A 24,076-nucleotide genomic window follows, 5' to 3' on the forward strand; every position below is an offset into this window, starting at 1 on the left:
GAACTGTTTCCTATTTTTCAATGCCAAATGTAAGTGTTCATTTTGATTGAAATTATAAGTTGAAAAACATATTTTGAAATGGCCCAAATCGAACTCTAAACTGAGTATCTGACAGATTTGGATCCAAATGGTAGCCATCAGAGATCAGAATGTGGCAGTGTCTATGTCAGTATGGAGCAATGAGAAGATACAATTTGAAACATTAAAAACAGGGACAACCGAATGACAGAAGCATGACAGAAGTATGATAGATGGCCTCTGTTTGCGTGTGGACAGGCCCTGAAAGGGCTCCGCAGGCAAAATGCTCCACAGGGTATGAGTCCTGTTCCTGTGGTGGTCGAGAATAAATGAGACACTCTTGTCGGATGGAAATCAATGGGCTAGATTGTTTGGTGGTTTGTCCGAATCAATCATACTCTTGTCCTGCTGTCTTCCAGCACTGCAGCAGGGGCCACAGGGAGGAGCGACACAAAAATGTCAGAGCAGTGTAGCTGGGGAGCGAGGGTTAATGGGGGCACTGTGACAGGGAGTGTGTGTGTGTGTGTGTGTGTGTGTGTGTGTGTGTGTGTGTGTGTGTATACACAAAATAGACAGCTTTTTACACATTCAGGGAAGGAAATTACTGCGTTGATTTATGTTTTTCCTGTTGATTTTCCTTATCACTTGAGTTTTTTTCCCATTCATTTCAACAATTTAAGAACTAATGACATGAAAAGGAGATTTTAAGTGTATGCATGTGTGTAAAATACATATATAAATATTGACTAATGATAGAAATATGAATTGTGACACTTTTTAACAAAGACAAAAAAATAATAAAAATATGCAGTGTTTCCAGTTAACTTTTTTTAACATAAACACCTGGCATGGTTCAAATACCTACACAACCTTTCTATATATATATATATATACACACGTTTATTTGGGATGTATGATTTGACTTATCAAAGAAAGCTTTACTGCAATATAAAAACCTTTTCATCTAACTTTATCAAAATGACTCCACCAGTTCTTTGGTTATATTATATACTTCATAGGTCTGTTCGGCGGTTATTGAAGGCTCTGTGCATCAACACCGGAGTATTTCGCACCTAGGCTCATCATTTTGACCATTGCAAGTTGAAGTTGGGTGGGGCTCTGGTAGAATTTTATAAAAATAACTCAACAACTAAATATGGTTGTATAGTTCAGCTTTCACATACCCTTGAACCCTCAGTGTACCTCTACTTGGACTGATACCCAACATGAAGACACACATAAGACACACAGAAATATTTACCTCAAAATAGAAAACCTCGTCAAACTGTGGATTGTTGGTTTTCCTCTTCACTTTGGTCTTCTTGGCTTCCGACCTGAGAGAAGCAGAGAGGCAGAAAAAAACTATTTTTTATTAGAAATCAAACATGTGAGTACGGTAAATTGACATCCAATTGTGTAAGAGATCTTACCTTGATGGTCCGAGTAAGGATACAGCAGCGTACGGATCACATTGGCCGTTGACGATAGGAAGACCTTGGCACTCCAACACTCTGTGGAAACACACAAAAACCATGAATGAATCACACATTACTGTACAAATATAGACACACAGACATAGACACACTCATGTATCATATCAGGCAATCCATTAAAACGCCCCCTTTTCACAGACATAAAACATCTGGTCCATTCACACTGCAGCTCCCTCCTACGCTGGAAGTCCTTGTTAATACATTTTGGGCCAAGTATATTGCTCTCTGAGAGTTTTCTCAGCAAGTGAAAATGGTCCCTGGTGTTAGTTTGAGGTGTGTCTGTGTGTATGTAAGAAAGGACGAAACTGAAAGAGGGACAGATGAAAAGAGATTGAGGGAAGTAATTCCCTTTGAGCTGTTGGCGATGAGTTGTGCCAACTGTAAATCCAGTGTGATCCAGCAACTACACACACAGAACAAAGACCACTTGAGAGAGGCCGAAGAGAAACTAAAGGAAAAAGCAGGAGAGACCATATCCTCAGACTTCTGACTCTATGACAGACAGAGTCGACTGTGCAAGAGGGAGATAAAGCTCAGGTAGGATGTAATCCTAAATGTGGTTTCAGACTTAGATTCAAACAACTCTGATCAACAAAAAAATAAAAAACAGCAAAAGGTTTTTCTTTCTGGTTCTGCAGAAATTAGTTTATGTAAATTACATCCATAGATTCCTGCATGTTTTTTGTGCACAACCATACTTTAAAATTAAAACAATATGCTACTTCAACTTTTAATTTGACACTGTCTTGACACTCTTAATGTATGACAAAGTATGCCTACAGAAAACATACATTTCTAATATGGTGTATCTAATAAGGAATTGCAGATCAGAGGTGGTAAAACGGATATTTCCCTGTCACACTGTAAACTGATGAATACACTGAATGGAGGAACATCAGTGTTCGAGTTTACTTTCACATGCTGATTTAAAAACAGATAAAAGTAGAGAATTAGGGTGACATCAATGCATTCCTTTGGCGGATGACATCATGCTGTAAGGGGATTAGCACCCAAACAGGCCAGGACACCAGCGGGGCGAATCACTTCCTGTGTGCCAGGGTGATGCACAACTACTCACACCAGCTCCCACCGTATGATGAATTACACATCAAATCAACGCACTGCCCCCAGCTGAACTGACTACACAAGCAACAGCTTGCACCATGCTGCTGATACACACCCACACACAGGTTCCTAATAAGGAATAACGAGAGGGCTGGGTTAAGCATCACTAATGCCAGAGCGCTTCCTGTCCAATAAGCTTGTTTATATAACCCCTGCTTGGCCTACTCTCCAGCCCCCCCCCCCCCCACACTCTCTCTCATCACCACTGTGAGCTCTGACAGGCAAGACAGCGGTGGTGAAGCAGACTTTGTTTTTTTTAGTCCACATTACTCATATTAGGTTAATGTGTTTCTATTCTGTGCCCACGTAACCTGTCAAAAACATTTTGACTTGAATAAGAGGGCAATGAATGACCTCATAGGGCCAAAACCACACACAAAAAAGCGGATGTTATTATGAGTTTGTGTCACTGACGGGTGCAAGTTGAATATAAATCAGAACAAAGAACTAAATATCTTCCAAAAGTAAATAATATGTTAAGGTAAAACATTTTTCTTGTTTCCAGGTTGTCATTCAAGGTCACAAAATAACCTATTTTTCTGCCTGTCAGTATTTTTTAAATACTGGAGGAAGTATTTAAATGTTTAAGTGACTCTAAGCTATATTGTAAAAATGCTAAATACCAAGTTAGAAACTTACATTCAAATATTCGAGTGGCAATAAACAAGTTCCTGATAGCAATATATAATAACTACTCCTTCTGTGTTTAGATTGGTTGTATAAAGATATTGTTATTGCTATAAACCAGAGAATAAGAAGATTGGATTAACAGCACATGGGAGATGAGTTAACCTTTGTTTAACCAAAGGGAAGAGGTTAGCTCTTTTCTCTGCAGCTATCAGTAGCTAACCCCAGTTACTGAAGAGCTATATGAAGGTCATTTGCAGTTACTATCCACAAAATCGATAAAGCTTATTGTGGCTCCTGAGGGAGCTGTCTGAAATCTGATAAATTGCCTGACATGATGTCACTTGAGTAGCTTAAAACTACAAGTTTGATTTATGAAAAATGAGGAAGTTTGGAGTAAAGAACCAGCCAAATATCGACCCAACTCTCTGCGATATGGTTACATTGTGATTGGTTGAGGTAATGTGTTTTGACAAGGAAAAAGGAAGAAGACGATTTCTCAGGTTCCGCCTCATCAATTGTGTCATTATTAAGTTAAAGGTCAGTAAACGATCATTGGGAACATAAACTTGCTGTAACAGTAGAGAAAGAGAACTTACTTTTTATGTAAAAACTGACATCTGGGAGTGACATCATTTTACATATTATTTAATGTTTTTTTTATTTTATTTTTACAATAATCAGATAAATGAACAGACATAATCAATTGTTTTCCTCTTCAATGTGCCGGAGTATCAGTATTAATATGTATATCATTTTTAAAAGGTGGGTTTATTTTTAATCTTGTATTTGTATTCATGTTGTGTTTTCTTCTCTTTTGTTGCTGTTGTCGTTTAGTATTTTATTTATTATACTCTTAAGTACACGTCATTTTAAGATGAATGTATTTTAAACAACACTTAACACAGTATATTTAAAAAACATGCTTCAATACATGACATTTATTCTCCTGCATAAAGATTTCTATTGATTGGTTAGTTTGAGCTGTAGAGCTGAATGGACGCACTCTCTCTCTCTCTCTCTCTCTCCCTCGTACACGTGTCTTTCTAGAGAAATCTGACTAGATGACCTCCTGCTCTAAGCTCCTTAACCAATATGCGCTCTGGGAACAGGGACATGCTGGCTCATCATCAGACTTTCCTACTGCATGTTGCAGAAGAAGAGCTGGAGAGCAAACAAACACACACAAACACCAACTCATAATAATCCATCCAGACTATAAGCGTATCAAACACTGAAGATCAAAAATCACATGCGTGTGCTATGTCGTTTTATAGATAGCAACATGCACACTGAAACAATTTAGTAAGTGCAGATTTATGAGTCATAAAATGCTAATGCTAAGGTTAGTTATGTTTACCACTTCAGTTTATTCTGTTTCCAACATGCTATCACTTGCTAATTAGCGCTAAACACAAATGCAGATGCCACTGATGGTAATGTTTTGTCTTCGGTTTTGGCAGGAATTTGGTCATAAAAATGACATTTTGGCCACATTAAAAGGCTACAGGGATAAATGATCACCAATCAGCAGGATAAATCCTCTAAGTTCAACGTTTTTTTTTAAGCTATTAAAGGCAAGAGCAATGTACGCACAGAGGTTGCAGTTATTGTGGACATGACTGGATGTCCTGACTTGGAAGTTTTATAAAGATGTGAATACTCTTCTACAGAAAATGTGTATTTTTCAGAGGAAATGAGTGTGAGCGTGCATCTGTGTGTGTGTGTGTGTGTGTGTGTGTGTGTGTTTGCAGTCTCACCGTGTGGCTAGTTTATGGTTGATGGCGCCGCTGTCGGTGATGACTTCACTCAGACGCAGCTCCAGGTGTACTTTTCCCTGCAGCACACAAACACACAAATAGTCACATTCAATGTTCAACTTTCTGCAGGGGTCTTATGAACACTTCAGCACTGCCCAGACACAGGTGAGAAATCTATGCATTCATCAATGTGTTTGTGTGTTGAGCTGGACACCATGACATATTTCTGCGGACAACTATGTGCAACTTAAACAAATGTAAGAAGTGCCAGCTTTTAAACTGGCTTGGCTTCAATCCATATCTTATAATAATATTATATAAAAAGGTTTAATCATGTATCTCATCTCATAAAAACATGTTAAACTATCTCCTGGAAACACATTATTGGAAATCCCTTGTTTTTATTGGACCGAATAGAGTCCATGTGCTCTACTCTAAGATAGTGCAAAAATAGAAACTCCATATGTATCGTGATAAACATATCTATTTATATACTCTATCTTTATTGTTAATGGTTAAAACTGTTTAAGAGGAAAGAACTGATCCATGGAAAGCCCAAAATACACAATTATTCCTCGACAAATCCCAGTACACAACAAAAAAATACACAAACAACAAAAAAGAGGCATTCCTCCGCCATCAGAGACACTGTATGTAAATAGCTGCGAGGCTGAGCGTCATGCTTAAGTTATGTTCCCTCTGAAGTGATTGGATTAATGACATAATGACAGTGCAGTGGTGCAGCTGTCTAGAAAAGCTCCATTAATTAACAGCATCAGTATGCAAACTCACAGGCGTTGCTCTTTCTGGCCGATTCAAGCAGAAGGAACAAACACACGCACTTACACATGTGCGCACAGGCCAAACAATGTGTCCTCTATTGAAAAGAGAAAAGAGACACTCTATCTTCCTACTTCATTTGATCCATCTCCCTCGCTTTCTCTCTTTTCTCTCAATCTCTCACACATCCTTCCTCTCCCCGGCTCCTTCGGATGAATGTGTCTCTGTTTCAGATCCCTGCTCCAGGGCTGCTCACACCCATCTGTCTGCAGATGTTACTGTTCACTGTGTCTCAGACTCTGTGTGTGTGTGTGTGTGTGTGTGTGTGTGTGTGTGTGTGTGTGTGTGTGTGTGTGTGTGTGTGTGTGTGTGTGTGTGTGTGTGTGTGTGTGTGTGTGTGTGTGTGTGTGTGACTGCTGATCACAGAATAGCAGAACATCTTGTGTTGTTAAATATGCATGTAGGACAAGTGAGGTAAAATGCAACAGCTCCAGACTGGATTACTAGAAGATTGAATGAATTACAGATAATTCAATGGAAAAATTACAAATTTGGTCACAAATGAATTTACATTATGTGCACAATTATATTATATATGTACTTTATAGCTTGTTTACAACTTGGTGAACAACAAATGAGATGTGCTAACTGCATGGCAGAAAAAACAACTGTCAACCAAAAAAAGCTAATAGATTCACTTTTACAAAAACTATGTGTCTGCAATACAACACATTTCAGCCAGGAAGGACGGTCTCTCAACATTGCCAAAACATTTTCTCCTTTTAACTCCATTAAATCAGAACCAGTGATCTCATTATTCCCAACAGGCAATCTAAAAAACAACCTGTGATCCAAACACACACTGTTTGCTTTTATTTCACAGCCAGCCATCCTTCACTAATGACAATTGAGAATGTGGAAAAAAATAAAACCTGTGTGTTCACTCTTTCACCAGCTGATCACAAACAGAGCTGGGATGGAGGTAGACTGATGGGATCTAGAGTATACAGGGAGGGCCAGGTGACTTTGACCCTGCAGGCTCACATGTTTTTGGTGCACACACGCTGTGTTTGTTTGGGTTCTGCCTTGCTTCAAACATTAAAATGCAGACACACTTTTCACACATCAATGCATATTCTGAATAGGACAATTGTCTAAGGCAGTGGTTCTCAACTGGTGTCGACTCAAAAGTGGGTCGTGGACCCATTTTGAGTGGGTCGTAGATATGCAAGTAAAAAGAAAACGGAAAAAAGTCAAACTTTTATTTTGAAGGCCACTTTTATTTTGGAAGTCGAAATTTCTAATGCTGCTCGTGCAGTAGCCGTTTGACTGGAAATGTCGAAAGACCAGAAACGGTTTTGAAAACTGCTGTCACATAGTGATCCAGGATTGGCTCGAAGTCTGTCTTTTATTTAACACAAAAAATATGTGCCATATCTATATATATATATATATATATATATATATATATATATATATATATAGATATATTACTGCAGTGGTTCAAAACTGTGGGTCGTGATTTATTGACAAAGGAAAAAGTGGGTCCTGAGGCTTGACCAGTTGAGAACCACTGGTCTAAGGCTTGGTGTCTTTTTGAACAAAAATAATAATTTGTTCATACTTTTGTAAAGGAGAACATGTTTGTCTACGTAGACCTTTCTTTTATACAAAAAAGCCAAACTTGTATAATTTCAAAGCAAGTTCAGGTTTCTTTTGCATACAGAAACTATTGTGGCCACAAATTACAGTTAGAGTTAAAATTATAAGAAAAGCGAGGTCATAATGTAATTTTGATCAACACCAAAGAGTAACCAGATCAATAAGTGTCAAGTGGTTTCAGTGAAGAAACTGAGAAACAAAAGAACTAGAGGATCTGCAAGATAAGAATAATAAGAGATCAGTGCATAGTGCTTCGTTATTACAGTGTGTGTGTGTGTGTGTGTGTGTGTGTGTGTGTGTGTGTGTGTGTGTGTGTGTGTGTGTGTGTGTGTGTGTGTGTGTGTGTGTGTATGTGTTTTCCCTCTGTGCTGACCTGCACTTCTGAGTCAGCGCTGACAGGTTGGAGCTGGAACCAGGTGTCTTTTCCGTGATATTTCTGCAGGTCCTCTTTCTTCACGGCTACCTTGCCTACACACACATTGACACACAGGCAAAATCAGGTGAGTTCAAAACACAAGTCACTTTTCGAAAAAAAAAAACCTACGTGTTCAGGTGCAAGCTTCAACAAACACTCAAAACACCCACACACCTGCTCACACACTGTCAAGCCACGATCTAGTCTCTCTTTAATACGTGTTGGCACCTGGTGCTCACACATAGCTTTGACCTGGAAATGACCCAGTCAACTCAACCCTGAAACTAACACTTTACTTTTCTGTTTACAACACCCACAAACACACCCACAAGTAAACACACACTAATACACACACACATTAACGGGAGCTGTTGATGATACAAATCCCACACTGAGTCAGATTTTTCAGTTAGTGGTTTGTGGTCACAAATCCCCCAATTCGCACAATGACACACCCAATGACACTGATAAAGCCATCCTCTCACACACACACCGACACAGTGATTCTTAAAGGGGACTGAGTGATATTAACCGTAATCTTTATTTGACAAATACGCATTACAACAATAGTTTGCTTAAAAATGTGATGTTAAACCTTCATACTTTTGGATCTAAATGTTTGGTAAACATAAATATTTAACAGGGTTATCACTTAGCAGACACAATTAAAGAACGACTACTTAAATGTATTAAACATATCAATTACTCTACCGATTTTCCTGGATAAAAGTTGAAAAGCGTTTCAACCAATTTTAAAGCGGATGTTACAGTAATACATAAAATAGGGACACAACACATTGTTCCAGACAAATGTTTCAATATTTATTCAACTTATTGTTGAATTATTTCTCTTTATTGTGTACTGTTATGTATAACACAACAGTGTGTAAATAGTGCTGTTTACTTACCGATACTGGAGTCCCTCCTGAAGACGTCCCTGTCGAAGATGTAGAAGGAGAGGTGTCTGAAGCTGCGTGGGATCTCACAGTAAAAGTCCTCGCCATAGAATGGGCTGAAGGTGAAAGCAGACACAAGGCAAACTGTGATTAGAGACTTCCCTTGTTTGTTTAAGCATGTTTTAGCACAAACACATGTAGATTTAAATATTTAGTTTTCAAGTGATGGGTAGAAGGCATAATATGCAGGGAAAAAGAGGAAGTTACATCTGGAACATTTCTTGAAAAAAATAGGGTGGCTGAGTGAGTCAATAATGACTAGAATATGAAATACATTTTTGAGAAACAAGGAGAAGCCTTTGTCCAACCAGCTAGGTCAAGTATAATAATCACTTCTGTGATTAACCTCTTTATCTATAGCTTCAACATTTCATTAGTTGACCTACTAAGTAATTGGATCATCTTGAAACACTCCCTTTCTCTACCATTATGTTTTGCGGGTGTTACTTTGGGTATCCTGGTTGGTAAAGTTGCTTTCATGCTAACATCACAGACATTCTTCTGTTGTCATTCTTGCCCAAAGATGATTGATTTTGTCCCTGGGGCAGTCAACAAATAAACATCCCATGCATTTACATCTTGCCACGAGTCATTTGGTCTACAACAATACTCCTGTTTGTGAAGACTGGCTGGAAGGTACATCCACCGCCAGGCTCTGCCTCACCTAAACAACAGCCATAGAGACATTACACAAATGTGAGTCTCGTGAGCGTAGCCCTCAGGGCCGCTGCTAACAATTACTGACTTCTTATGTAACGGAGCAGACAAAAAGAGAAAGAAGGGAGGTTGGATGGATGTATAAGCAGGCATGACTGCATTTATAAACAGACAGCATTAAGTTTGATTCAGTCTACTATGTGTGTCGAGAGGATTTGACTTGTTTCCTCATCAGCCAGATGAAAAATGTGAATGTGTGCTTGGGGCTGTGTAATCAAAGCGGAAGGGAACTGTAATCTCTTCAGCCACCCATGATCTTTAAATTAAACTGTGGTACAGTATGCGGTATCTGCTAAGCATCTGGGTGAAATAGGTTTTATGTTTTTAATGTTTTGTAAATAAATTCCTTTTGTGATACATTTACACTAGTATAAATTAATATATCATCTATTTCCTCTACTTATAAATTCTGCTGTGTTTATAAAAACGCACCATGAAACAGATTAAGTAGTATTTATATTTTTTATAAAAAGCATTTAATTTCATGAGAGATGCAAATAGTAAAGTCTTCTTTAATACTATAGAATTGTAATAGTTGTAATAAATATGTCTTGGAAGTGTATTCTTTAAATTCATGATGTCAGGGATTAACTATATGGGGAAACGTGTTTACATTTTTATAGTCTCAACTTTAAGTTTTGCCCGAGGAAGAAGTGGATATAATTTGGCTTTCATGTTTGCAGGTTTCTGTAACTACGGATGGAAAGGATGACAAACAAATAAGAGTGGAGGGCCCCTCAATGTACCAAAGTGACTTCTCGATGATCTTGGTCCTGAACACTTCTTCCTGGTCCAGATTGACGGTGCAGTAGCAGTCTCTCATCCTGTTTGGTCCAGGGTACGGAGGGATGTTTTTTGCTTCTCCTGCACAAAGCAAAGGGAGGAGAGAGAACAGTTTACTTAGGAACGCTGTTGTAAGCAGTAACAATGCGTTTATTCAGGCACACTGCGGTAGGTGATTACTTATTTAAGAACCCTGAAAGCACGCCACGTTTAAAGAGACATAGCATTATGTAAGTTCACACCTGTTTGAGCTTTGAGTAATCTGACAGCAGGCCTAACAAGCTTAACTCTGCAAAGGGGACTACCTTAACACCGGAAACACAGCTCTCAGACACCATTAACAAATAACATATGTGCGCTTAAATGTATGTGTTTGTGTGTATGTGTGCGTTATCAGATCTGTGATTAATAGAATCTGTGGGGGAAATTTCCTGACTCCTGCTGAAGAAAATCTGTTAATGAGACATGGGTGGCAGATAGCACTCCCTTTTAAAAGAATGTGGTCAAACCACCCACCAAGATCCGAGTCTCTCTCACACACACACACACGCACACGCACAAATCACAAAGGTGATATTCCAGTCCCTCAGGAGCAATACCATCTCCTTTAGAAAGCAATGCGGCTCCCTGTTACTTAGTACTATGTTCACTGATTGTGTTTCTCTCCCCCTGAGGGCCCACAGGACTGTGTGGTCTATAGTTACACGTGTATTAGTGCAACTTTGTCATTGTTCACTCCATTATCTGTATGTGAATCTGATGCTGCCAATCAGTCGACATCCCACTGTTATTTCTGGCCTTAAAGGAGAAACTTCTTCACAATGTCATCATGAGTCTGCGGCAGGGTGCTGCTGCTGCAAGCTGAATCTTTCTTTTGTAAATGTGATCCTACAGTGGATGCCAACAGTTTTGGATTTGACCCAATACAACATAAGCACGGTCTATTTGTGTTTTTGCCTTCTGAAATAGTTTTATTTTAAGAATTTTTTTTAAGACCTTAAAAGGTGCGGTTTGAGAAAAATGTTATTTGTTGACAGCTTGTGTTTATGTTGCAGTATAACCGTCCCTTACAAGTGCTGTAGAATAACAGATCTACAACTTACATTGCAAAAGATAACTGGCAATCATGATTTCTAATGTTTGTTTAAAGAGAAAAGTTGATGTTGCTGCACACGGTAACTAGTTCTTCAACTATACTACGTAGTATAGTTGTAGTAGAGCTACACACAATGTAGTGATTTTGACCCTGGCATGGTGTTTGGGTAAGGCAGATAGGTGACATTTTATCCTTAGACTGCTTGCTAAATTTGCACTATTGAGTCCAACAATTAGTCAAACATTTTTTACTGACACCTCAAAATTGGATGTAACAGAAAACGGCATCCATTCAGCTCTACAACCTCCAGTTGAGGATTTCATTAAAATGTAATCTTAGCAAACAATCCATTTCATACTTGAGAAGAAAAGTTGGTATTGAAATATTGCAATGCAGGAGGAAGAAAAAGGATGTCAATAATGACACTAGTCATGAAGTGCACATGCAACAACATGCGATTGCACTGTTTGAATATCACCTGTGATTTGTGTATACTTGGGTTGACTTAATCAGTTAACCAATGTAGTGAAATGTTGCTATTTCAAGGATACGTTTGATGATTCTATATTGGTCTTATTTCAATTTCATGACAATGAACAGTGGCATGGTAAACCACACACAAACACATCAACCTGCAACCATCAATACCATTAAGTGCATTGAGTAAGCCTGCAGCTAAAAGAAGCCCCACCAAATGCTCTATTTACTCCCGTTTAATTAAAATGTGCCTAAAATTACAGTCTACAGCTGTTGAGAAAAGTTGATTGGACACGTTTCTTTTGGAAAGCTTTATCCATTTCCAAAGTGTGTATATGTTTTGTTTTAGAGTGGGCCTTCCCTATTTTCTACAGTAGGAAAGGGTTGGAGGGGTCAGACGTAGTTCAATCATAAAACTAGCAATCCTACTGGAAGCTTACATGGTTTGTTTGGTTAATTTCATAGGATTTGTCAAAACAATATCAGGAGTATATTTAGCTCAAAATACCTTTGCTTCTTGAAAATCTTTGTCAAATACATAATTAAGACTGGCAATAAGATGAAAACGAATTGCCAGGGACAAATATAGCTGGTTCATCCATACCCTTGGTCCATAACTCTGCAAGGAGGATAAATAAAACCCAGAGTGATAAATAGTGGTGAGTAAGTGTCTCACTGTGGGTTTAGTAACACAACACAGTGTTATGGCTGCATCACTGGAGGCTGATTCATACAGAACGTACCCAACTATTTTACAATAACAACATTCATTCATAAATTAGGAAGACACCTGAGCTGTAAGACACAACACGTGCTCTTCTGCTTTGTTTTGTTGTTTCAGAATCTGACCTACGCTGTCTGTGTTTACGTGAGAGATGACGCATTTCTCTCTTATCTCTTTCTTTATCCCTTTCACCTCCTACTGTTATTACATCTCCCTCCTGTCTCCTATCCTCCCATACTCTCTTGTTAATTTTATCTCCCTCCTTTAATCCTCTTCTTTCACCTCTCCTGCTCCAGACTGTTCTTCAATCTCTGTTTTCCTCCAGCTTTCACTCATGACCTGTGAGGTCTCTGTACGTTTGCAGCATCCAAGTTCTCTTAGTAATCAAAACATCATGGGATTACCACAGCTTTCTCAGCAGTGTGTGTTTGTTTGTGTGTGTGTTTAAAGACTCAACTCCCAGCGTTTTCGCCAAAATTGCAGCAACTGGAAAGGCAAAAACACACAATTTATATATTTTAAGCATCAGTTTAAGTACTGTACCAAATCTAAGGACAGTTCAAGCAGTTTGGTATATCTTATTGCATCTTTTACTCCAACTGTGTAATTTGTACATTACTGCTGCTGACCTTTCTCATATGTTGATTTCTCTGTGTTTTTCCAGCAGCCAGAGGTTTCTATTCAAGCCTATATTACATGAAAATCAACTTGCAGAGACTTGATACTTGCCTGAGATAAGTAATCAATCACAATGAACATCTAAATGTCCTCAATTTGCTGTTTTTGTTTAATTGATGTATGGTAGTGCAGGTGAAAAGTTCGCTGCGTAGGTGGATCCAAGTGCAACCTCCTAGGGTTACAGACCAGAAATTGGCAGATTGGCATCAGTGTATACACTGACACATAAAGTAAGTAATAAAAAAAAAGAGGATAAACTGATATCAAACAGCCATCTAACTCCCAGTAAGACTGCCATCAAGGCGACAAAATCATTTCAAACTGCAATCCCCTTTACTACTGGTTACTGGAAAAAATAATCATGTTTACCAGGCATAATGCCAACTCTTTGTTTTAGCAAGTGACTGCATCACCTGGGTATATGCAGAATAACTGTTTCTTCCAACTTTAGTATCATGCAATTAAGAGTTCATTTTGACTAGCACTGAAATCTGTAGATATATAGCTGATATGATGCATCCCCACCAGTAAATACCATTGATACAGAGATATCCTTCCACTTCTTGTTTATGGGGTAACTGAGACCTGAACGAGCTGATGAACAGCAATGTTTTTTCATTTTCGGGGGGGTTTACTACAACAGTGAGGGTTGAGTAAACAAGTTTTTTGTATGTATGTGCGGATGGTCAATGGAGGTGATTCTTTTACAAAAGAAAGGATAAGCCTCTCCACTAACCTGCCATTCAACACGTGAGATTAAAGACTTTATTATGAAACCAGAGCGTGTAATCCTCTGTCTCAGCATGTCTATCGTTCTCTTATACTTTCTTTGTATTCTTCTTTCCCTTTTCTTACGAACCCTCACCCTTTTTTGATTTTCATCTATGTAGGGCTCATGTTGAATTGTTTTTTTTTCCTTTTCCAAATTAGCTTTAACCTGATTTTACTTTCCTCTATATATGGTTGCTTCCCCTTTTTTCATCTCTCCCTCTCTAACGGTCTGTATTTTCTCCAAACAGGGTGTTTATCTCCCTCAAGATTCAAAATAAACAACAACAACAACAACAAACAAAGAACAGCAGTTTCCTCTTTTCATCAACAATCACTGCAGCTGCCCTTGGAGAATATCTTGCCCTAGTATCTGAGCAAAGACACTACTGCCGTGTTTGTGTGTGTGTGTGTGTGTGTGTGTGTGTGTGTGTGTGTGTGTGTGTGTGTGTGTGTGTGTGTGTGTGTGTGTGTGTGTGTGTGTGTGTGTGTGTGTGTGTGCTTGGGTGGTGGGCATGCAAAACATGGAGGCGTTGAGCAGAGCTGCAGAGAATCACAGAACAAACCAAAGACGGCAAAATTGAATGGGATAGCATCAAAAATGTTTGACTACACACTTCATTCCTGTAGAGGCAAGAGAAGAAGTAAGGGAGCCAGAGTGATTTGTAGCTTTGTTTCTCTTCCTCCTCTGTTCACTAGTTTCCAGTCCGCCACCCTTGTGTGTACAGTTACAGAAGCACCACTCCACTCGTTATTCTAATCTTCTCTGACATGAACACATTCAAGGATACACAGGCGTGAATGCTTTCAGTGGCTAAGAGCTTGACTAGCAGGCCTGGGAAACACAGGCTTTAGGAAAGGAAGGAGGGAGGGGGGTGGTTAGTGAGAAAAATACAAGCAGTGTACTCAATAAAGGGTGAGAGGGGAGGAAGACTGCAGAGTGAGGGAGAGCGGGAGGGAGAGAGAGAGAGAGAGAGAGAGAGAGAGAGAGAGAGAGAGAGAGAGAGAGAGAGAGAGAGAAGTCAGTCAGATAGAAAACTTGAGAGTGGTTGGCTTCGGAGAAAGCTACAACAGGAAATGAGATGAGGAGAAAGGAATTTCAACTGGATACAAGATGTAGTTTAAAAGCAGTGAACAACCCAGTTACCCCTGAGAGTGTGTGTGTGTGTGTGTGTGTGTGTGTGTGTGTGTGTGTGTGTGTGTGTGTGTGTGTGTGTGTGTGTGTGTGTGTGTGTGTGTGTGTGTGTGTGTGTGTGTGTGTGTGTGCATGCGTAAATAAGACACCGTGAGAATGGAAAGAAAACCTGATACTTGTAAGAGGACAATTTCTTATGCCAGTTATTATTCATTTCCTTTGATAGTCTTAAGTAGAGTCTAAACAACTGAAGAAAACTGAGTCATTCTGTCTTTCTGAAAATGATGTAACATAAAAACACGACACACAGACACAGACACAGACACAGACACAGACACACACACACACACACACACACACACACACACACACACACACACACACACACACACACACACACACACACACACACACACACACACACACACACACACACACAGCAATGATCCCACAGCAAGATATTTATTATCACTCAATCAATCAAGGGCTGCAACTTGCATTTAGTTTAATAATCCGCTAATTTCTCACGCAATCATTCTTCAAAATATCAAAAAAAGACAGACAACACTTAACAATATGGGGATCCAAACATCAATTTAAAGGGTTTCTCCTGTGATTTAGTAGTATTGTACTAAAGTTACTACACTTCCCATGATAAATGATAAATTGTGTTTTTGTTAAGCCCCCACAGCCAACATCTTTTAAACGCAGTGTTAGACCCTGTTGTGCAATTTTGGCGTAATGACCACATGAGTTTGTATTTTCAAAGTAATTTTTCGAGCCATTAGTAACAATAACAATGTGAGAGTCTGGAACTATGAAGAACTAATTTAGCATGATAATTGCTTGCTTGGCACAACAACAAATAAAAGCTTTGGGTTAACTTTCTGAATATGCGCCCCACTTAATAAGCCAACCGTGTTTTCCACGTGGCTGCCCGCTTGGTACAGAGACTTTAAATGGAGATGACTTCATAAATTAAAAAAATGGTTTTCCTCAACTTAAGGAACGTTTTTTAAAAGTTCCTTAGACGCCTCTTCAATAATGGTGGCATATGGGATGAATGTGTTTTGAATTAACTGCAATAATTTCAGGTTAGCACTTATAAACATGAAAACACTAAAACAACAACAGGCATTCAAATTGACTACTTTGGATACCCTCTTGCGAACTTGAAAACAACTATCAATGAAAACCTGCTAACCTTTTAAACCCTGTGATCACCCTTATATTTCCACCTGTTTATATTCATTAACAAACCCTCATCCACTTGAAGGCTTTAAAAGCTCAGTTTTCTGTGGTCCGTTTTTAATATCCTCTAAAAAGATGTCCGATATTGATATTGTTAACCAATGCGGAATTAATTTATCACTGTCCAAATTTGTTCCTGACAATCACAGTTTTGCCAAAAGCAGCTTTACGCTTAAAGATGCAACTTTAGGAAGAGCTTAAGACCTTAGGAGGATAACAGCAGGACCAGCTAATAAACATTTTAAACATTTAAAAGATTTTACAGATACATTTTTGATACAAAATTGGGGAACATTTTAAATGCAGCCTGACATTTTTAGTGTCTACAATGGAACAAACTTCCTTGATTGTAACATTTTGTAATAATTTCTGGGGTTGAATGACTATAATCTGCAGAAAATATAGTAAAGTGTAATAGAAACTGTGAGTGAGCAGCTTAAGTGTCAGTGCCAATAGTGGCATTTCTCTTAAGTATCAGCTGGTTTGGTTTATAAGCTGGGCATAGCAGCACCTACTGCTGTGTCAAACTACACTTTACATGCAATGCTGCTGGACAAAAATTTGTTCAGCAGCATGAGGAAGATAATAAAAAAAAAGAGGTGTTTAAACACTGGCCGTGCTGAACACCACGGTCTCTTTGATAAACCAGCGTTCAGTTACTGATCAAACTCCCTCTCCATCTAGCGCGTCCTGGAGCTAATGTTCAAACAGATCAGTTAGTCTCTATGGAAAACTTTTTTTTTTTTAAACTGAGTAAAACTAAATTACACAAACATGCTAACAAAAGGGCACATGCTGTTAAGTAACACAGTGTGGAGAAAGCTCTGTGATCAGCACGTCAGATATCAGGGTCAAAATCTGGTATACAGGATGTGAGTGTACTCTTTCAGACCAGTGTGGTGTCATGATGGAGTAAGAGGTAGGCCTACACGTAGCTAGTCTCACTACTTTACATGGCCTTGTGTTCTGGTCCGTTAAACCTCAAAACTCCCTCCAGCCTCCTCAAACATTTACAGATTTATAAGAATACTCTGTTTGTATTTTTAAACTTCCGGGAAACTGTGGAATTGGAACGACTCTCCCCTACACAAACAGGCTTGACACACACAATGCTGAGAAGATATGAAATCTTTTGTATGCACAGGAAAGGCAGAACAGGTTGTTTGTAAGTCCCTGTATGTGGCAAGCTGACATTGCGTGTACTGCCAGAGGAGAGTAGTCACACTGTTGCAATATCTGATATATTCTGTGTGTGTGTGTGACATTAACACAATTTCTCTTTTTCACTACATGGAAACAATATAGTAACTTTCTTCTAACACTTCTCTTCCTCTAACAGCGTAGTGAATGTTGCATGCTCATGTCATTGCAGGTAGAGGTCGTTGCAAGAGGGATTGCGTCGACTTCAGGGCAATTGAAAGACATGCTGAAGGAGCGACAGCAACCCTTTATTTACCCCACTGACCCTGCATGCGGGGTCCACAGCGTTACTTCCCCTGTATTCCTGGTACTGTGTTCTCGAGGATGGCACATAACCGTGTGATTTGAGAGCTGCTGTACCCGACCCGGATTATTACACCAGGCTAAAGCTGCGTGGACCGAAACATAGCCTTGGTCTCAACAGTCAACACTCATGTTTACAGCAAACAACTTGCCAGAGAGCTGCCTTCCAGGACAAAATAGAGAACTTCAAACATATAAGCCCATACGAACACATGAGGGTTGGAATGCAAGATATACTGTATATTTCAATCAAATTGTGCTTGTTATTTACTCTTAACCCAAGTAAGAGCGGGAGTTCTCCACAGACAAAATCTTCCTCCCCTCCCTCTCCCTGTTGCTCCATGTCTCCTCTTTACGCTGGCCAGGAGGTAGTTTGGGAACCTCTGTTGGCCAGCTGTCAAAGGAAGGAGGGGGGGCTCTGTCACTGTAGACCTTTCCCTCTCAGCCTCGCCCAGGCCAAGCCACCTAGCCCAAGCTGCTGAATTCAGTTGCCCAATCGTGTTTGGCCATCTTTCACCTACAAAACTTTGTCTCGTCTACACAATATATAATGTAGTGTTTCTTCCACTGTGTGGTTCACTCACACTACTGTCACTTCATCTAAAATGACTCTTGTACTTTTATAGCACAGTGCTGTGCAAACACTACAAGACCTCAGCAGTGCATGTTGAGTAGCTTAAGAGGAGACCTGATGCCATGTTGAATGGAAATCTACTCTCAGGCCAATCCAATAACTTATATCCACTGACTGGCACAACACCTGCTACCTGGCACCTGCTGAACTCTTGTTACTCTAAACACTCAACCTGGAATTAAACAGAAAATGCACCAACAATCATTTGTTTCATTATGTACTGTAACTCACTGACATATACAGGCAGTGGGGTTTAAGATGTTAAAGGGGAACAACACCAACATCAAAGAATCCAGTAAGTCATTTCCATGGCATAAAAGCATCAATCAAAATGTGTGACAAGCCAGGAACTAGTGAGGTAAGTCTCAAACATGTGATGTAATCAAGTCTGGAGCTGCTCCATAGCCATAAACAGGAGACTGAACCGACAAATGATTAATTTTATTTTTCATAAGAAAATGAGTTGAAGTGTTCTCGGTTATATTACAGGAAACGTTCACACATCACAAATTGCCATGGTTGCTCTTAATGTCATCAATAGCATTCTACTTTTTGGGATTTAGATAAATGTGTTCATGTTCACTTACGTTTTTGACAGTCTTAGATCATTGAATTAACATGTATTGGTATTGAAAATGGGCCAAGGTTCCCTTTTGAAGTTATTCAATTTTTACATATTTAATCAAACCAATACTGTAAATTGTTTGATGTGTTTTGCATTCCACCCAAGGTTTGTCAAATGGTGTTTCTAGTGATGACAGAGAAGTCAAATGCACATATGTTGTTGTTAATTAGTGCAAAGTCCCGACTCCAGCTGTGCCACTGAGACCCCCGCTCTGTCAGAGCACTGACGGAGACACAGCCGTTGACAGAAGAAGCACAGCCTGCCCCTGCAAGAGAGACGCCACCTCTGTCCCTCACTCTGTGTCTCCGTACATCTGCTTTGCATTAGCTTGTTGCCATGCAGGAAAAAACACAATTCTTTTGTAGTCTAATCCAGCCAATCAGGAAGTGAATTGGGGGTAGTTTCCTGTTTCCTGTGTTTGCCAGACAGAACTTACTCGGGCCCAGTAGCCCTGTTCGGTTTCCGATGATCGTGTGCGCCTCCAGGAAACCAAGGAGTCATCCCCTTCTGGAGAACAACATTAATAAATCCTCTATCTCTCTGTGTCTTCTACTAATATCTGGCAGGTTTTTAGCTCTGAGTCAACAGCCAGAGACTGTAATGAAAACAATGTGATGCAAGGGTTACACCGACATAAGCAGGAGCAGAGTGCCGTGGGGATGGGACTGACAGCGAGTATTACTGCTGCTAGGTAACTAGACAGTGTAAACTCTGCCGTCATCAGTGTACGACGTTACAGAAGAACTGCGGAAACTCGAGTCCAGGCTTGGAAGTGACGACAATATAAATGTTATTCATTGGTTAACAGTAAAGAACAAGTCCAGACATATTTATAAGGATTGTAAACTTTTTTTTCTTTGGTAAGATAATGTAATTTTGCTTGAGAAGGAGTGGAAGAAAGTACTTAGGTATTTCCATTTAAGGACACTACAAAAGGACAATTTATAATGCTCTGCCTTTTTATTATTTATTTTAAGGGTTCTGCATTTATTATTATTAATGCAAATATCGTTCATTCTATCATCTAGTCTATAAAATCTTCAACTGTCTTGATTTGTCTGACTTTTCCAAGACCAACATATATTCAATTTACAATATTAGGGTAAAAGGAATACTCCTACATAAGAAGCTGGAACAGCATTTATTTTGCATTTAAAAATATATATAACATCTGCCTTCCATAACTGCAAAATGCTATTTACATATTGATGCATCACTTTTAAATAAAATTGTAATTGTAAGATAACTTACAGGGAACATTTTTTTCTACATCAGTTGACCTTTGAAATAAAAGTACATTTCTGTTGTGAAACCTCTTGACTTCACAATTTTAGTATTGTGGCAACCTTTACTTATGAAAAGGATCTGAGTACTTCATACCTATCCCCAGCACTTTGTGTCTGTGATCAGTAAGCAGGCTTGTATCAAAGAAAGGCGTAGGTTCTCCATGCATTCAGTTTTCATTCACAGGAACTGACTGCCGCTGGCACATTGTAATTTCATTGAGAAAGTGCAATCTAACGAGGCCTTTGTGATTCAAAATGACACGTGTAGCTGCAGATCTGGGCATTTCTACTCACCGTGGCTCAACTATTTGATCAAATCGTGTCAGGGTGGTTCTCCCCCAAGCTGTTTACAGACTATTTTAATAGGAGGTAAGGAGATTAAAAACACAGCCGATCAACTGAATAAAGGTTTTTGTCAGTCAGCTTGTATATATGTTTTTGTTTTTTCTGCCCATCCCTCCTGTCTGTAGTCAACATAAAGTGGGACAACACAGCCAGAATGAATGGCTAGCCAGATGTCAGTGAAACTACAGCAGACGTTAACAATGTCTCATGTTGACCCAAGACAACAGTAGACAAAGGAAATGACTGTTTGTTTTGATTATTATAAGGTTGAAAAGTGTGTTTATCAAGTCTGGCATTTTAAATACTTTCTGACCAAATAAACACTTACTATGAATGCACCTGAGACAGTTGATCAAGTAAAGAATTAGTTGTTTGACAGAAAAATCATTACGATCATCAATTTATCATTTAAATACTTTTTCCAACAACAAATGATCTGATCTCAGCTCTTAAACAATCACTAAAGATGTTGAGATTTGACTGTTAGACAAAATCAAACTATTTGAAGTCTCCAAATAAATTACTATATGTTGGAAATTAGGTAGTGTAACCATAACTTCAAGTCAACAGTGTATCTTAAAAGTAAACCTAAGGGAGACTTTTCTATTCAGTTTGAAGAATACTATTGTTATTATTATTATACTATAATAACAATAACAATAATAATAATACATTTTTATAATAGTAATAATCTGTGTCTTGTAATTAATGTAGTTTTAAGAAAGGGTACTTTTTTAACTGACCTGAACATTTCTGTTCTCATAGCTCCATTCACAATATATGCATGCACCACATGTCTCCCACAAACCAGTGGTAGGCAGCTCACTGGAGACCAGCTACACATCTAAAAATAGATATCTGGGCTAACAATCAATAGCTAGACAGTTAAGCATAAAGCTGCATGTTTGGAGGGGAGGCCGGAAAGACAGAGGGGTTTGCAACTACGGTAATAAAGGTTTATTTGATTTGAAGGGTCCACAAAACATATCTGGGTATGTGCAGCTGTGGAGCCTTTATGTCGCACAGCATTATTATCACCCAGCAGTCAAAGTATCTATGTTTGCCACACTTTAACACACGATTCTCCTGCCAGTTGCCAAATTTCCACAAGCTATCACTCGTTTTGTTTCCCTTTTTCATGTTTACAGTTTGCGGTTAACAGCGTGAGAGGGACGCGTGTGATTTGAATTACAATGGCAGCAGGAACAGGACAGATCTGTCCAGCCTCCAACCCTCACTGACTGCCTGGCCCGTTAGCATGGAGCCATCCATTGAGGCGCTCAGACTGGGGGTAGGGATTTCTCTCCTTACCTATTTTTATTTTAACGCTCTGAAAAACCCGGAGACCTTCTTCTTCTACCGCCATGCTTTCCCAGAGGCTCTTTCCTTTTTGACGGTTAGATAAAGACAGTCCTCCACGATGGTCGGTAATGGCTCCAGCGCGCAGATAATCCAGGGGTTTTGCACATCTATGCTCGCCGGGCAGCGATCACACGCCGGTCCCAATCGCTGCTTCTGCTGGTTGCTTGTGAACAAGCCGACAGACTATGCTCCAGTCCCTCAGCAGCAGCAGCAGCAGCAGCAGCAGCAGCAACGCCAGTGGAGGTGTGGCTCCACACCACACCGCCCACACAAGGTTATGGAGGGTAATCCGTGCCACTAACACAAGAAAGGAAGTGTCAATAGGGAAACTGGAGAGAGTCCAAGTCCCGCCCACTGTTTAAACATGACTTTAAAAGATACAAAAACACATACTGTGGAAACGAATACCTTTGCAACTTAGCATCAAGTCGAACATTGCTCATTTGCACATTCCAACACTAAATAAGCAAAACTTCTCTTTAAACAACATCCAGATATAACCAGAGTTGCACATGTGTTCAGGTTAGAAAGAAAATCAAAGTGCAAAAAACAAAACAAATAAAATATCAGAAGGTTCACATCTAACAATATTGCTAAAATATAAACTGGTCAAGGTAAAAATCCAAGGTTTGACATTGCACAACAGTTATCAGAAATATTCCCATAACAAAAATATGCTCTGAATGGATTACTCATGATTTCTGCATGTGGTAATATCCTGGAATGGATTAGGTCAAATCTTGTCTCACAATGCATTGCAGCAAGTTTTTTCAAACAGGATGTCTTGTCTAGCGTCAAAGTCCCATGGTGTGGTTTATTCTTAAGTTAAAAGTGAATCTCCTCTGTTAATAACCAGAGCAATGGGTTAACAAGCTAACTTTACATTATGCTACTTTGGAAGCGTCTACCAGACACATCAAATAGGTGACAGTTAAAAACCAACAGAAATGTCTTTATGGTGTCATGATGGCATCAATCATCCCTCATACAGGGTAACAATGTCATGAATTGAAAAAAAAAAACTAGCTCATAATGTTGCATTGTATGAAATACATAATTGTAGCTGCTAGCAGAGATAGATGTCCATACTCGTATAATATTCATCACATTTTATGTTTACCTCTCTTCTCTGAGAACTGGCAATGCACCATCAGTGGCTGTTCAGTGTCTCTCCCCCTCCATGGGCCCCACATGCAGCCGCATTGGGTCCTCCTTTACTGGATATCACCAGATTGTTTCTACATCAAATACTGCAGATTCACAAAGCAACAAAACAGCTTTAGACTGGTATTTCTGTGGAGCAAATATTCTAATACTGTTTCAATGATCTGAGCTTTATAGGCTGTACACGACTAAGGATTAGCCTCGCTTCCATTTCAAGAACTGCCTTGACTCTGCCATCTCAGGACATTGTGTGGAACATAAACTAAATTAACCGTAATGTTTCATTCAGTAGAATGTTCATTTAGGTTGGATCAGGGTAATTTTATTATACAACATGGCCTTAAGTGATGTGTGAGATGCACAAAGCAAAAAAAAAGTCCCTCACCACTAAAGGGCAGCTTGATTTTAAGTTTAAATGATGGGCTCTGCTTTTAATACAGCCCAAATTTCTTCTATAACAGTGTACATCAATACTGACTCAAGGGAGGAATCATTTTCAAACAAGCAGCTTAACATCATCTGAATTTCAGGGTCAATCCCTTCTTGAATGGTCAAAGGCCACCAGGATAAGACGATTGGGGTTTTCTCTTATCACAGATCAAATTAAAATATCTTAAATGTATCTATGTGACCACCAAACTGTTACAAAACTATACTTGTGTCGGGGAAAAAAAGAGCAAATGCAAACAAAA

The 24,076-nt window shown here is 39.2% G+C and overlaps 1 protein-coding gene across 2 annotated transcripts in view; it reads right to left on the reverse strand.

Moving 5' to 3' along the window:
• The window catches only part of rasa3 (RAS p21 protein activator 3), a 34,215-nt gene extending 11,784 nt beyond the window's left edge, over positions 1 to 22,431 (reverse strand). Inside the window, exons 1-7 of one of the 2 annotated variants that reach the window (XM_063881180.1) lie at positions 22,170 to 22,431; positions 10,300 to 10,417; positions 8,789 to 8,892; positions 7,839 to 7,933; positions 5,024 to 5,100; positions 1,449 to 1,529; positions 1,280 to 1,352 (exon numbers count right to left, since the gene is read on the reverse strand). In XM_063881180.1, coding sequence (XP_063737250.1) covers positions 1,280 to 1,352; positions 1,449 to 1,529; positions 5,024 to 5,100; positions 7,839 to 7,933; positions 8,789 to 8,892; positions 10,300 to 10,417; positions 22,170 to 22,224 — 603 coding nt within the window. In that variant the 5' untranslated portion in view covers positions 22,225 to 22,431. The remainder of the gene's footprint in view (positions 1 to 1,279; positions 1,353 to 1,448; positions 1,530 to 5,023; positions 5,101 to 7,838; positions 7,934 to 8,788; positions 8,893 to 10,299; positions 10,418 to 22,169) is intronic. The other variant, XM_063881181.1, reaches the window with a different exon arrangement.
• Between the last annotated feature and the right edge of the window lie 1,645 nt (positions 22,432 to 24,076).

This window comes from Eleginops maclovinus, chromosome 4 (assembly GCF_036324505.1).
Source record: "Eleginops maclovinus isolate JMC-PN-2008 ecotype Puerto Natales chromosome 4, JC_Emac_rtc_rv5, whole genome shotgun sequence".
Taxonomy (NCBI): domain Eukaryota; kingdom Metazoa; phylum Chordata; class Actinopteri; order Perciformes; family Eleginopidae; genus Eleginops; species Eleginops maclovinus.